We start from the raw sequence: 15,181 nt of genomic DNA, 5'->3' as shown, positions 1-15,181 counted from the left end.
TTCTGTAAATTCAACCTGAAAGTTGAATATCCCAAACTGTTTGAGTAGTGTAATTCCAGGTAAATAGGCAAAAGTTAGCAACAATGTGATTAAGTGATGGCTTTTAAAATTTTGTTTTGTAACCTGGAAATAGTTTTACACCTTGAAATGTCACTCTTAACACATTTGGCATAAATTATTCTGTCACTGGTTTAATTTATTCAGCCTACAAGACTTTCATGTGAAAGCTAATGTGGTCAAACTTTGTTTAGAATATGCAGTTTTACTATTGCAGTTAAACTATGACAATACTGACAAAATAAAAGCCGTTCATTAACATACTTCTGTATCTGTGGTTTATTTCAGAAAAGATAAATCAAATCAAATAAAACATTTTGCACACATTTTTTAGAAGTTGAAGTTCAGGATTTAACATTCAAAAGTAATTTCCCACATTTTTTGACACTATAGTTCAGTGAGATTCACTTAACTCCAGTTTGTATTTTGTTATTGCATACTGTAAGCAAACATTGTAAACAGTTGTGTTAAACATGCATTCTTATTCAGTTTTACATTAGACAAAGTAAGGTTATGAACTAGTTTTACTTGGCTTTTTAAATATAAATGCTACTTTTAAAGTTGTAGTTCACGTCATAGAACATTTTAAACTCAATCTACTTGAAAGAACTGTTTAACAAATAACACCATGTTAACAATAAGCTACTCCAGAATTCTTAATGCAACAATCTTTTTGGGAAAACAGAGAACGAACAAAATTTGGAGCTCACACAAGACTAAATCCTGTACTGCAAGTGCTGATACAGGCAAGGATATCACTCTTAAAAGACATGTAATCCTTGTAGTCTCCAGGAATTCGAAAGGTCTTGTAGCAGGTGGAGGCTGTGGGATATCTACCTTTGACTATCTCCACAGAGAGAGTTGTTGGAAGAATCTCCCATCAGGTCCAGAATTTGACCAGGGTCATCAGATCTGTTGTTGTTCCTGTAAGGAACAATAATGCAGAGTAAATGGCAACACCAAACAAGAGCATTACATTTCAATTTACTAGTCAAAAAAAAAAAAAACTAACAAAAAAAAAAACAATAGCTCAACAATAGCTGTAACACAGAGGTTTAAGGCTAGTTTTGCCAAACATGTACTTTATTCATTGTAATACCACTTATTGAATTCAAGTAATCATGTTAAGCTATTCTACCCACTAGCAAGATTTATATAGAAATTTGCCAGATAAATACAATTTCAATAGCACTTTGGCACATAAATAGTAAACTTACCATTTGTAATGAACTCTCAAAGATACCCTGAGATGTGGCATTTGGTTTCACCTGACCAATCATCATCTTCATCATCCTCCTTTGCTGGCCAAGTGATGCGTTGAAGAAATACCTGAATTGTGATAAAAGATTTTTAGAAATTTTTAACATAAGCATACTTTTTTTTATCACTTCTGCCCTCCATAGTTCCTTGTCAACCACAACCTTTACTCTGGAAATGTTGGAATGGAAAAAAACAAAACATCTTGAGGTTTAAAAAAAGAAGTACCTCAGGACAAATGCTGCCTATTCCCTCACGTGGAAAAAGCAAGCCTACTGTGTCAGGTCGCTTGGTAAGCACTGTCCACAATGGGGTTTCTTTAAGACCTCGTCTCAGCTGCTTAACCTGTCTTGTGACACGCCCAATGACCTATAAATAAAGGGTAAGGTAAAAAAAAAAAAAAAAAAAAGAGAAAAAGTATAACATATGTACTACATTCTGCAAATACTAGAATACTAACCAGTAAAACTTATATTTTAAACAAATGTATTATTTTTACTTAACAGGGAATGAAGGTGTCTATAAACTGAAGGTCCCAAAAGAATAAGTTTATATGTAGTATGTGATTAGTTTTATGTCGACACATTTTCATTTACCTCTTGCAGAAGAGTTACAAAAAGTCCAAAAGTTTAGTCTTCAAACCAAAAGAGAAGACAATATACCAAGACATCTCTTATAATTAAATTTCATTATTTAGCTAACAAAAATCTTTCACTCACAGCATGGATCAATAGCTTCTCAAAAAGCCATTTTCGATTATTCTCAGTCAGGGAAGGGAGGTCCCAGGCATAAGCCAAGTCCTGGACACTCGTTCTTTCAGCATCAGAGAGTTTTGTTTCACCTTCAAGCTAAAAAAGAAAAGCAACGTCAGATTTTGTGCTGCACATGTAAAAATTAAAAAAAATGTAGTCCAGTGAGTAGCTATAAAATAAGAGGATGCCTCAAAGAGCATAAAAATATTATGCAAGAAATGAAGTTCAAAATAACATACAAGCTTGATTGTCTCTCTAATGTCCAGGTCTGGGCAGTCCTCTAGTGTAACTGTTACAGTTTCAGGGCTCCCACCAAGCAGGACATGAAGAACAGCAGGGCTGAGTCCAGACAAGCAAGGTCCTCCATGAAGAAAGGAGTGGTCAACCATTCTGCCTGCCACAAGGAACATATCACTCTCCACAAGAAAGTGAGAGGCTGAGGGAACTAAATGGCCAGGCTCTCCTTCAAAAAGCCGTGTAACATTGGAGTTTCCTGTTCAAGACATTAACAAAATTTTTTTAGACATGTGAGATGTTATATACAGTACTATTCAAACTTTTGGCTGCACATTAAACTGAATAATGTTTCAGTAATTGGGGAAGGGGACATAATGTACTGTACCTACCAAAACTGATACAAAACCCAGACTTTAGCTTTTCCATACATGTAGAAATGAAAAAGCGAGTGACTCCCTCTCCAATAGCAGTATCTCCTATAATTCAATATTAAGGTTTGACAAATTTAACATATCATTAATATATGTAGTCCTGTTGTACTGTTCGCACTATGTGTTAAACTTCCAAAGTGTTGACATAGATAAACAGCCAGCCAAGCTCCTTTTCATGAGCCAGGATAGCGAGCGCACTTGCTCCTTTATTCACTTTACACACTCACAAAGTGGGTCACAGTGGCAGCAGTGAATCGGAGTGAAACTAAAAGAAAAGAAATACAGAATATTCTTAATGGATATTCATCTTGAACCAACATGTAACAGGTAAGTACAAATGTCTGTTTTAACTAGATAAACAGAGTAGCAGAGAAGCATGTGGTGAAATTATTCAAAGTTACACAACTTATTTATACTGCTGTACAAAGTTAACAAAATACGAACATAAACATCTCTACCAACTGTGAGGCATGTAAACAGCTTCTAGTACTTACAGCTATTGCTTTCTGAAGGATTAACCAGAAGGATGGCCTTTGATTCACAAGGGAAAACACACAGGTGCAACCATGCTCTATTCACAGCTTGGACCTTTTCTATTTCCTGTTTCCTGTTTAATTAAAGATGTCAAATAAAAGTTCCACTGCTCTAACTTCCTACTTCCTGTTTCCCATGTCACAAAATAAGGCTTCACAATTTGTTGAAGCAAAGTATTAGAAAGTAACTTTCAGTGGAAAACTGTGATATTAACATACAAAATACACTCAGGGCAGAACACTCCCCGTCTGGCATGACTCATGCCACTGAACTTAAATGTCCTTCTTCAGGTCTTGGTTATCCTTTGGTAGCAGTAGAACTGCATCAGAGATCGGCCTGAGAAAGGTCTTCACCTTGCCTTGTAGTCTCATCCTGATTTCAACCTTACGGACTTTCCCATCACCACTTGGAATGGTGGAAGTGATCAGACCCATTGGCCACTCATTGCGAGGTGACTGACTCTGCTTAAGAAGCACAATGTCTCCAACTTGCAGATTACGACGTGCTGTATGCCATTTGCGCCTTGGCTGAAGAGTGTGGAGGTACTCATTTCTCCAGCGGGTCCAGAACTCATCTGCCAATGTCTGCACCCGTTTCCACTGACACTTGAACAGATCTTTCCCACTGAAATTGCCAGCTGGAGCAGGTACACCTGACTTTTGGGTCACGAGCATAGCAGGTGTCAGCAGCAGCGGTGAAGAGGGATCAGAGGAGATGGGGACCAATGGTCGATCATTGATTATGGCAGACACTTCTGCCATGAAGGTACAGAGAACTTCATGCGTAAGGTGAATATGTCTGGCTTGGAGCAACATGGAGTCAAGTATTCTTCGGGTCACGCCTATCATGCGCTCCCAAACCCCTCCCATATGAGAAGCATGTGGGGGGTTGAATTCCCATGTGCACCCGTTCTCATGAAGGTACCGAAGAATTCTGGTTTCGTGTGGATTTTCCTGTCTCTCACCCAGTTCAGAACAGGCTCCAATAAAGTTTGTTCCTCTGTCTGAGCGCAGTTGCTTAGCTGGTCCTCTCAAAGCAAAGAACCTGCGCAGGGCGTTGATGCAAGCAGAAGAGTCCATAGATTCTATTACTTCTACATGCACAGCCCTGGTACTCATGCATGTAAAGAGGATGGCCCACCGTTTGCTCTGGGCTGTACTACTCCTGGTGCGTCGAATAACTACTTCCCAAGGGCCAAAAACATCTAGCCCTACATATGTGAATGGTGGGGACATAGTCAAGCGTTCTGGGGGAAGGTCTGCCATCTTCTGGATCTCAAACTTTCCTCTCAGCTTGCGGCAGATGACACAGTGGTGAACAACAGAGCCTATCAGTCTTTTGCCTGCCACAATCCACAGGCCAGCAGCCCTGATGGCCCCCTCTGTGAAATGACGCCCCTGGTGTTTCACCTTTGTGTGGTAATGACTTACTAGCAGCTTAGTAACATGGTTTTCCTTAGGAAGAATGATGGGGTGTTTCATCCTAGAACTCACAGATGAGTGTTTCAGACGTCCACCAACACACAACAGACCTTCACACATGAAGGGATCAAGACTCTGAATTGCACTCGATCTTGGGATGGTTCTGTTATCTAATAAAGCAGTCCATTCTTCTGGATAAGCATCCCTTTGGACTGACTGGAGTATCACCAACTTTGCTGCCTCCAGCTCCCCTGGAGAACGTGGTTTGTTGCACTGATGCCATTTTATGCATGTTCCAGATGAGTTAGGCTCGTATGAACGACATTGGTGGATCAAAAGTGAAACTCCTCTCAGCAAAGACTCCCATGTGGAGAAACGCTGGAATCTTTCTGAAGTAAGTCCCCTTTCACAAATATGTGTGGCACAGGTAGTCACCTGTTGTCTTACATCCACATCTTTTTCTGGGTCTACTAGCTCAAATGACTCTTGTGTTTCAGGTTGTGGATGTTTAACGAGGAATCCTGGCCCTGTGAACCACATGGTTCCAGTGAGGTGTAGTGCTGGGACAGATCTGGTGGCCAGATCAGCTGGATTTTGATTTGTAGGCACATAGTGCCACTGCTGAGGAGAAGTTGACTGCCGTATTCGGTGAACACGATTGTGCACGTACACAAAGAATCTCTTGGAGTCATTATAGATGTAGCCAAGCACAACTTTGCTGTCACAAAAAAATGTCACAGCATCTGGCTTGTGGTCAAGTTCTTTGAGAATCAATTCTGCCATTTCAACGGCTAACACAGCACCACACAGTTCTAGACGAGGGACAGTGGGCTCAGGTTTAGGGGCTAGCTTTGCTTTTCCAAGTACAAACCCAACTTGACACTGTTCATCTGCTGTGATGACCTTCAGGTAAGCCACTGCTCCTATGGCCCAGTTAGAAGCATCAGAAAACAGACAGAGTTCTGTGTATGCTGCAGAAGAGAGTGACTGTTTGGTGTAAGAACGGGGAAGCTGGAGGCTGCTCAAGTCCTGCAATGACCTTTTCCATGTTTCCCAGTCCTTTGATTTGTCTGCTGGAATTTCAGTATCCCAGTCTTGAACGTCAGTGGAAATTTCTCTGAGCAGTGCTCGCCCGCGTATGGTCACAGGAGCAACTAAGCCCAGCGGATCAAAGATGCTGTTGATGGTGGATAGCACTCCACGACGAGTGAAAGGTTTATCACTGACTGCTACTCTAAATGTGAAGGTATCAGATTCTATGTCCCAACACAGACCGAGGCTTCTTTGCAACGGCAGAGCTTCTTCTCCAAGGGACAAGTCTTTTAGGCCTGTGGCCAGATCTCCTGGCCCAAATGCCTGCATCACTGTAATGCTGTTAGAAGCGATTTTGTGCAGTCTCAGATTTGACTCAGCCAGTGATGCTTGAGTGCGCTTGAGCAAGTCAACGGCTTCTGCTTCAGTTGGAAGGGAGATGAGGCCGTCATCTACATAAAAGTGTCTTTCGACGAAGAGGCGTGTGTCTGACCCATATTTCTGTTCACCTTCTTGAGCAGCTTTTCTGAGGCCGTACATTGCTACTGCAGGTGACGGGCTGTTCCCAAATACATGCACTCGCATGCGGTACTCCATTACCTCCTTGGTGGGGTCATTGTCTTTATGCCAAAGAAACCTGAGGTAGTTTCTGTGATGTTCGCTCACAAAGAAACCATAGAACATTTGCTGGATATCTGCTGTTATTGCAACAGGTTCCTTTCTAAACCTCAGCAGTACTCCGAGCAAGGTGTTATTTAAATCAGGACCTGAGAGCAAGACGTTGTTAAGAGAGATGCCACTTTCTTGTGCACTGGAGTCAAATACCACACGTATTTGACCTGGCTTTTGGGGGTGGTACACCCCAAATATGGGTAGGTACCAGCACTCCTCATCTTCTTTGAGTGGTGGAGCAATCTCTGCATGTTCATTTTCAAAAAGCTTCCTCATAAAGGTAATGAACTGCTCTTTCATTTCAGGATTTTTGTTCAGTGTGCGATCTAAAGAGTGAAGTCTGGACAGAGCCTGAGCACGGTTATTTGGCAGTCTAGGTCTGGGTGATTTGAAAGGTAGGGGTGCAACCCAGTTGTTTTGCTCACCTCTGAGAAACCCTGTTTGCATTATGTTAAGAAAGGCTTCATCTTCAAAGGATAATGCATGCTCATTGTCATTTTCAGCTCTAGCAAACACAGTTAGTCCAAGTTTGTCTTCAGCAGGTTCACCCACATTTCCACAGCTGATCAGGTGTGAGAAGATGCTCAGCCTGCGCTCCCCTCCGTGGCTCACTTTTTCCTTGACACGAATGTGATTCTGACATGGTGTCAGTAAGGATGGTCGTCCATTCTGCAGAATGTTTGTCTTGTAGACCGCTACAGTGGGCTTGTGAGCACTGGTGATGCAAACCTCCCCTACTATCACCCATCCTAGATCCAGACGTTGTGCAAAAGGTGCATTATGGGGCCCGTTGATTTGCTGTCTCACTTTATGAACACGTATGAGGTCTCTTCCCAGTAAGATCAAGATTTGTGCTTCAGGATCGAGTTTTGGAATATATGGGGCCACAGTTTTCAAATGAGCATGGGAAAGAGCAACCTCTGGAGCTGGGATTTCTGATCTATTGCTCATGATCTCATTGCATTCGATAAGTGGAGGTAGATCCAAACAAACTCCACCATTTATCGCTTGGATCTGGAACCCCACTGCCTTTCTTCCACTCATCTCTGTAGTGCCAGCACAAGTCCTCAATAAGTAAGGTGAAAGGTCGCCAAAGATTCCGAAAAGTTGGAAAAACTCAGACCTGGCCAATGAACGATTGCTCTGGTCATCAAGAATAGCATACATCTTGACTGAGTGTTCTCGCTGTCCTTTTGGAAAAACTCGTACTAAGCATATCTTTGCACACGATCGAGCAGGGAGGCCCCCTCCGCAGACTTCAGTGCACCTTGAAGTGACTTCTTGGGGAGGAATGCTTTCTTGCTCTGTGTCTGGTTCTGTCATAGGAAGCATGGCAGATAAAGACATAACATCTGGATGCAGGGCTGTACAGTGCTTGTCACTTTCACAATCACTGCATTTCATTTCCACTTGACATTCCCTGGCAACATGGGCAGCTGAGCAACACCTAAAGCATCGTCTATGTTCCTTTAATAACTTTTTGCGTTCTGATAGTGGCTTCCTTTTAAAGGTTCTGCATTTTTCCAAAGGATGGGATTTGTTGTGAAGTGGGCAGTATTTAGCTGGATCATTTCCACATTTCTTTTGCATTCCTGTTTTATACACTGAGCTTGAGTCAGCTGCTGAAGACACATCTGTCTTATGGACAGCAATGGCAGTTCTCGCACCATCCTGCCTTGGTGTGGGCCTGTCACTGCGGTACTGAAAGCGGCCACTATTTATCGAGCCAAAACTGGGATCATTTCTGGCTTTTGCTTCGCTGCTCACAAAGTTGACGAAGAAAGAGAATGGTGGGAAACAAACATCGTTTTGTTCTTTGTATTTTGAGCCTACAGAAAGCCATTTTTCCTGTAGGTTTGTTGGCAGCTTTTCAGCTATGGGGTTGACCCCCCGTGGCGTGTCAAGATAACTGAGACCTGGTAAGTATCCATCCTCTTTAGCTGAGAGCAGCTCCATGAGCAGGTCACTCAGTTCTCTTAATTTAATGTTCTCCCTTAAACTGAGACGAGGAAAACTATCCAAACGCTTAAACAGAGCACTTTCTATCACTTCAGGGGTTGCATAGCACTCTTGGAGCCTTTTCCAAGACAGGTGAAGTGCCGCTGCAGGGTTTGTGATGTGAACAGCACGAATTCTTTTGGTGTGTTCAGATGACTCCTTTCCTAGCCATTTCACTAGGAGATCCAACTCTTCACTGGGTGTTAGCTTAAGGCCCTGAGTGGCATTAAAGAAGGATGACTGCCATGCCCTAAAACTCTCAGGTCTATCATCGAACTTAGTGAGTCCTGTGGTAACCAGTTCCCTGCGTGCCAGATATATAGCAAAGTCCATCATATTAGCGGCTGGAGGTGAAGGGGTGTGCTGTGTGATGTTCCCAAGAAGGGGCTTTGAGTGGTTCATTGGTAAGTTCTGCTGCTGGTGAGCAGTGTCCAAAACCTCAGCCTCTGCGTTTGCGGCGGCCGCTGCCTTCTCAACCTCGAGCGCTTCTAAGTCTGCTTCCAGCGTTGCCTTTTCCAGATCTAATTGGGCTCTTTGCTTTTTCAGTTCCAGCTCTCTTTGTGCAAAGGCTACTTTTGCACGTGCAGCCTCAGCTGCTGCTCTGACTTTTGCAGCTGCATTGGACACTGAAGACTTAGATGAGGAAGTATGCTTAGAGCTGGACACTGATGTCCTCTCGTCGTTTCCTGCTGTATTGGCTTCCATTACTGAGCTGATGGATCCCTCTTACAGTATGGCTTTTCACTGTACTGTTCGCACTATGTGTTAAACTTCCAAAGTGTTGACATAGATAAACAGCCAGCCAAGCTCCTTTTCATGAGCCAGGATAGCGAGCGCACTTGCTCCTTTATTCACTTTACACACTCACAAAGTGGGTCACAGTGGCAGCAGTGAATCGGAGTGAAACTAAAAGAAAAGAAATACAGAATATTCTTAATGGATATTCATCTTGAACCAACATGTAACAGGTAAGTACAAATGTCTGTTTTAACTAGATAAACAGAGTAGCAGAGAAGCATGTGGTGAAATTATTCAAAGTTACACAACTTATTTATACTGCTGTACAAAGTTAACAAAATACGAACATAAACATCTCTACCAACTGTGAGGCATGTAAACAGCTTCTAGTACTTACAGCTATTGCTTTCTGAAGGATTAACCAGAAGGATGGCCTTTGATTCACAAGGGAAAACACACAGGTGCAACCATGCTCTATTCACAGCTTGGACCTTTTCTATTTCCTGTTTCCTGTTTAATTAAAGATGTCAAATAAAAGTTCCACTGCTCTAACTTCCTACTTCCTGTTTCCCATGTCACAAAATAAGGCTTCACAATTTGTTGAAGCAAAGTATTAGAAAGTAACTTTCAGTGGAAAACTGTGATATTAACATACAAAATACACTCAGGGCAGAACACCTGTAGTCTAGTGGCTATAAACTAATTAAATCTACCTTCAAGTCTGCAATTCAGGGGACGTGCCCATTCCACATTAGGCCACTTGTAGAAAGAAATAAGTGCCAGATCCTGTTCAGCAGGACTCTTTCTTATGTCCATGCTTAGAAGTAATGGACTTTCCATTTCATGAATATGGAGAAAATAAGCTGTGCAGGTAGATTTAGCCTTAATAGGGTCACTGATAGTTAGCCAGCCTTTAAAACAAACAAAAATTGGTTGGATTACAGGAAGCGGTGGTTGATTTAAATCACATCAACCATCAAGCCTTACTTAAACGTGTATAAACATTACTGGCAAATTAAATTACTTCACACAATGTATATGTACAACAATATATTCTATAGAGCCATGGTTCTCATACTTTGGTGTAAATATTGCTGGTGGTACAAATGTTGTCTGTAGCAATATACAGAAAATGCTTTGATCGTTCAACTAAGTGCTGTTAATCAGTTAAATGTGTCATTTGTAGTAACCTGAAAGCCTGCAAAGATATTGTTGGCTCACAGTTTTTATTCTACGTGTTGTTGTTGACTATGTGTGGGCTGATAGCTTATCGCAGGGGTCCTGCAGGTTTTCCATTTTTTCCCTCCTTCAACATACCTGCTGCAAATTAAATGGATCAACACCCTATGAAGTTCTGCACAACAGCTCATTTATTTGAACCAGGTGTGCTGGAGCAGGAAAATATCTAAAACCAGCAGGATGGCAGCCCTCAAGGACCAAATTTGGACAACCTATTATAAGGTATTGGCCCACACATACACAGTAAATAAGAACATGTAGAATAAAAGTTGGAGCCGGATACCCCTGCCTTATAGTAACTGTCTTGTCATTTCAATTACCATTGTGTTAACCTGGAAAGAGAATATTTTCTTAGACAGTATGTGGTGTGAAATGTTTGGCAACCACTGGTACAGGTCAACAGTAAGATATGAGACTATATTTCCCTACCTTCCACAACTGCTAATCCTAAGCTTCACCTACCATCACTGACTGCTGGAAAAGCTCCAGATGGTCCTGGCATTGCTGCTTGCTCCTCCTCACTGACAGTACCTTCATGCATTCCCTCATTTCCTGCACTACTCACATCAATACTTTGTGTTACTCTTCAGATACATACTGTAGTCTTAACAATGAGTGAAAATGTTCAAAAGTAAAAGGTTAATGAATACCCTTCTCCACACGAGGAAGCATGTACCTCAATTAAGTCAGTGGAAAACATTTTTGTGCAGACAGGACATTGTTGCTGTAGAGAAATAAAAAGTTAAACGAAAGAAGTGTTCTTTCAAGCAACCAGCTTCTAGATTTAATATAATGTGCTTACAAACGCTTACAGACAATACTTACATTCTTTCATCACTGCTTTATTATTGCAAGGTTACTGTCACAGCCATCGATGACAGTACACGACTCGATGTGTTCTGTGAGCAGTTGAAGAGGAACTGCTACTTCACAATTATGACAAGTGGCTTTTGGCATGTTACTGAATGCTTCATCCGTTACTTGTAGAGGATCTGTACTGAGCTCTTCTTGGATTGGGGCTATGAACAGAGTTTTACTCCCACCCTTGTTTGCACATTTTAAGATCTTCCCAGTGTAGCCGGCATCATCAGGAGCCACTAAAGAGAGTTTTCGGCTCCCCCATCCACCTGTAGAAGACATTGCAGGGGAAGATTAGGTTACAAAAATGTAATAATCGATTAGGTATACCTTAGTACTTTTAACTAAATGAAAGCAACTTTACTTTTAGTATGACTTCTGTACAAAACAAGGAGTCATATACATCAGTCTTAAGGGCATAACAGATATAACTGATTACATTACAGTCATTTAGCTGACACTTTTATCCAAAGAGACTTACAGTGGTTAGGCAGTAGTGTTAAGGGTCTTGCCTAAGGACCCAACTGGAAGGTGTTATTATTTGTCCACTATGGGGTTCGAACCCTTGGAGACTGATGCTCTATGAACAGAGCTAACTAGCCGTCATTATACTTCAAGTATAATTACAAATCTGATAAGTATAATATTACAAATTAACAATAAATATTTTCAAAAGTTTCTAAAATTCATCAATATACATCACTGAGAGCAAACTGAAACTTTATAGTTACCACCTCCAGACTTATACAGCAGCCAACCACCTGTAACGGTCCCCAGTTTTGGAAACAAAACCTTGAGAGCATCACATAGCTGTAAACAAGTAAATAAATGAATGAATTTCAAATTGAACATAGAAAGAAACAAAAAAACAAAACAAAACTATAACTATACGTATGTTATTACCTCTTCATGTGTTGTACTTTCATCTAGATGAGCAGTCCTACGGCCCAACCCTGTCTGCATGTGGACTATCTGCTCTTCCTCTTTTGGAGTTTTCTCACACTGCTTTGGCAGCAAATAAAAGGCCACTTCCAACTGTTTGATTTTCTTTGCGGGGACTGAATTTGCTGCAGGAAAGCATCGCTTTCCTCTGCCCTTGGAAAACATACCTGGAAAGGATCTGTTGAAAATGAAAGTGGAAAGATGTATATTACATCACCCAGATATTTTTTTATATTACTATTTAAAAACAACACTATTATGAGAAGTCTATTTAAAAACTGACATGATGCAGATGAGCAAAGAAAACTTACAGAAAACACTCTGAATCAGTCAAATGTCTGGACACATCTACTCATCCAATGTGAAAGAGTAATAGTGTCCAGACTTTTTACTGGTACTTTATATGTAATAATAATTTAGAACACAAAACTATTGAGTTGTACAATAATGCGATTGTGGTTAGTACTACCACCACTCAGCAGAAAACTTCCTGATTTTCACCTCTGCTGGGATTATTAAGTGTGCAGTTTGAATGTTCTCTCCTTGTACTACGACTTCCTCCCATCATCCCAAAAAATGCATGTTACATTAACTGGTGGTTCAAAACTGACCCTTGGAGTGACAGTAAATGTGAGTGATTAATTGTCTAATTTGCCCTGTGTTGTTCTGCAATGGGTTTGGAGAACAGGATGTAACCTGTCACCTGATAAGACAAGATGCCCCAGTCCCTCACAACCCTAAATTGGACTATGTGGGTAGAGAAGATGTAAGTGAAAAAATTAATATAGTAAACAAATTTCACATTACCCTAAAGTGAAACCCCTGAAGTGAATGATGTTCTGTTCCTCGCAGGGCTGGGCAATATGGCCTACAACTGATATCCCAATGTTTTTTTGGACATATATATATATATATATATATATGTGTATATATATATATATATATATATATAATTTTAAAACTCACCTTGTCATTTCCATCTGAAGAGATGGTCTTGCAGAACGATTGACTGAACTGTCATTGTGGCTGTTCTGCCTCTGTTCTCTACAGAATACAAGCATATTAATTAGTCACATATGGCTTGGCCTTTATTTCAGAATAAGTAATTAACTTAGACTTCAGATTAATACTTAACCCTGTAGTGTGATTAGTGACATCACTATTAGCTGTGCCCCGCTGTCTTTCAGCCGATGTTAGTAAGCACAGTAAGCGCCGGGCTGACTGTACAATATCAGCCTGATTAACCTCCTATCAAAAATACATATCAAAACAACAAAATACAGAATTTTAAAAATAAATATAATTCATTCGTAAATCGTGTGCTATAAGGAGATAGAAAATGTCTGTCCATGATTGGTCGCATGACGTTAGCTTTGCTAGCAAAACTAGCTAACAAAGTTTTGATGGCTGAACACCACATATTCAAAAGTAACCAGTAGATGTGAGCTACTACGCTATGTTAAAGAGAACTGTGTTAGGTATTGGCTATATTTTTCATCTACCAAAATCGACACATCATGACGTTTAAAAGTTAAATACTCACCGAGGAAGTATCGCCCAGATGTGCTGCCATCTTTGGCTGCCCGAGCCAAGTCAACCGCTGACCAAAGTGTCCGTGTCAGGTGACTGATGGAGCGTGAAATGATTGGCTGAATGCCGGTTTGATGTTATCCTGGATTGACTAGTTATCCCAGTGGCCCGCGTGTTAAAACTGATTTTCTGACAGCGAATTTTAACCACCGAATTTGGCCTATTGAATTTGGCAGTCTGAATTTTTTTTCTTTGAATTTTTTATCTTCGAATTTTGACTCGACATTTCAAACACTGAAAAAGTTGTAGTAAAAATAAACAACTGAATTTGGCCTTTTGAATTAGGGGAATCTGATTTTTTTTCCATTTGAATTTTTATCTTCAAATGTTGATTCCTGAATTTTAAAACACTGAAAGCATAGGGGTGAAAATAAGCAATTAAAAATTTGAAGCATTTAATTAAAATAAAAAAAATTCAGATATGTTAATTCGCTGGATAAAATTTTGCTGCTTGAAATTCAAGGGCTTATAAAATTCAAAATCTGGTGGAACAGATTTACTTTCATATTCATCCGTTTGTTTGTTTTTCCTCCTGCATGTCTCGTCACTGTGCGTCAAACTTCTGTGATAGGTGCACCACTTTGGGACAGCTTTTTGTCGACAGTCCTTAGCAACATGTCCGCGGTTACCACATCCATAACATGTGACCGATGTAAGGTCAACTTTCATCACATTGTCTGCTTTTGGTTTATTTTCAAACCGTTCTGTCTCTTCATAGCTTCGCAGATTGCTCTTAAACTGCGTGAACGTTATGTCTTCTTTACTTTGGGCTGTGTGAATGGCGAAAGGTTTATACGTTTCTGGGAGTCCCTTTAAAATCATGGCAATAATGAGGCCGTCGCTAATAACTTCTTTTGCATTTCTCAGGGCAGTTATGGCTTTCTCAACCCGTAAAATGTAGTCAGTCACCGGTTCATCTGGTCTCTTTTGTAGGGATGTGAGTTCGGTATACAGTGCGATGATTCTGGGTTTACCCTCGCTGCCGTAGTGGCCCTATAAAATCTGCAGCGCTTTTCTACTGTCGTCGGCGGCATCCCGCATGACCAGGGATAAGCTTTTGTCATCAAGGAACTGGATTAGTTCTGCATAGCATTCTGCGTTTTTGTCAGCATCAGGGTCAGTGGTTGAAAATATAACATCTTTTAGGCCTATGATGCGCAAATGGCTGAGGAATTTTACTTCCCAAAGTTCGTAGTCATTTTCATCTCCACTGAACACCAACCTTTGCCACCATCCGCCAGTATCGCGTCTGGGCCTATAACCTGTTGATCTCATAGGATCTTCCGCCTCTTCATACCTGATATACAGAAACCCCTACTGAACCAGTCCCTGTTCCCTCTCTGTTCCTCCCTGAACAAAAAATACCAATGTAACTTGGACAGAGAAAGTACTTAACACAAAAAAAGGTGTTGATCTTGTAGGA

At 40.9% G+C, this 15,181-nt stretch overlaps 1 protein-coding gene across 2 annotated transcripts; it reads right to left on the bottom strand.

Moving 5' to 3' along the window:
- Positions 1 to 387: 387 nt before the first annotated feature.
- LOC121654678 lies at positions 388 to 3,316 on the bottom strand. 2 transcript variants are annotated; one of them, XM_042008913.1, is made up of 7 exons: positions 3,229 to 3,316; positions 2,693 to 2,999; positions 2,306 to 2,559; positions 2,034 to 2,162; positions 1,543 to 1,683; positions 1,275 to 1,386; positions 388 to 981 (listed from the first exon to the last, which is right to left on the bottom strand). In XM_042008913.1, the coding sequence occupies exons 2-6, from the start codon at positions 2,727 to 2,729 to the stop codon at positions 1,291 to 1,293; spliced, it is 657 nt and encodes a 218-aa protein (XP_041864847.1). In that variant the 5' UTR covers positions 2,730 to 2,999; positions 3,229 to 3,316; the 3' UTR covers positions 388 to 981; positions 1,275 to 1,290. The 2 variants fall into 2 exon arrangements, with proteins under 2 accessions (XP_041864847.1, XP_041864848.1); XM_042008914.1 differs by having other exon boundaries at positions 1,591 to 1,683.
- Between the last annotated feature and the right edge of the window lie 11,865 nt (positions 3,317 to 15,181).

The sequence above is a fragment of the Melanotaenia boesemani genome, chromosome 15 (assembly GCF_017639745.1).
Source record: "Melanotaenia boesemani isolate fMelBoe1 chromosome 15, fMelBoe1.pri, whole genome shotgun sequence".
In the NCBI taxonomy this organism is placed as follows: domain Eukaryota; kingdom Metazoa; phylum Chordata; class Actinopteri; order Atheriniformes; family Melanotaeniidae; genus Melanotaenia; species Melanotaenia boesemani.
The sequence above is the reverse complement of the archived record's forward strand: the minus strand, read 5'-3'. Positions and strand labels throughout refer to the sequence as shown.

Bases quoted from the DNA above. Each gene is read 5' to 3' on its own strand.
- LOC121654678 (XM_042008913.1), bottom strand. From the start codon at position 2,729: ATGGAAAAGCTAAAGTCTGGGTTTTGTATCAGTTTTG. The intron at 2,163-2,305 runs GTATGTTATTTT...TTTCTTTTTTAG, and splicing joins TTAGAGAGACAATCAAGCTT to CTTGAAGGTGAAACAAAACT. The intron at 1,684-2,033 runs GTGAGTGAAAGA...CTTTATTTATAG, and splicing joins AGAAGCTATTGATCCATGCT to GTCATTGGGCGTGTCACAAG.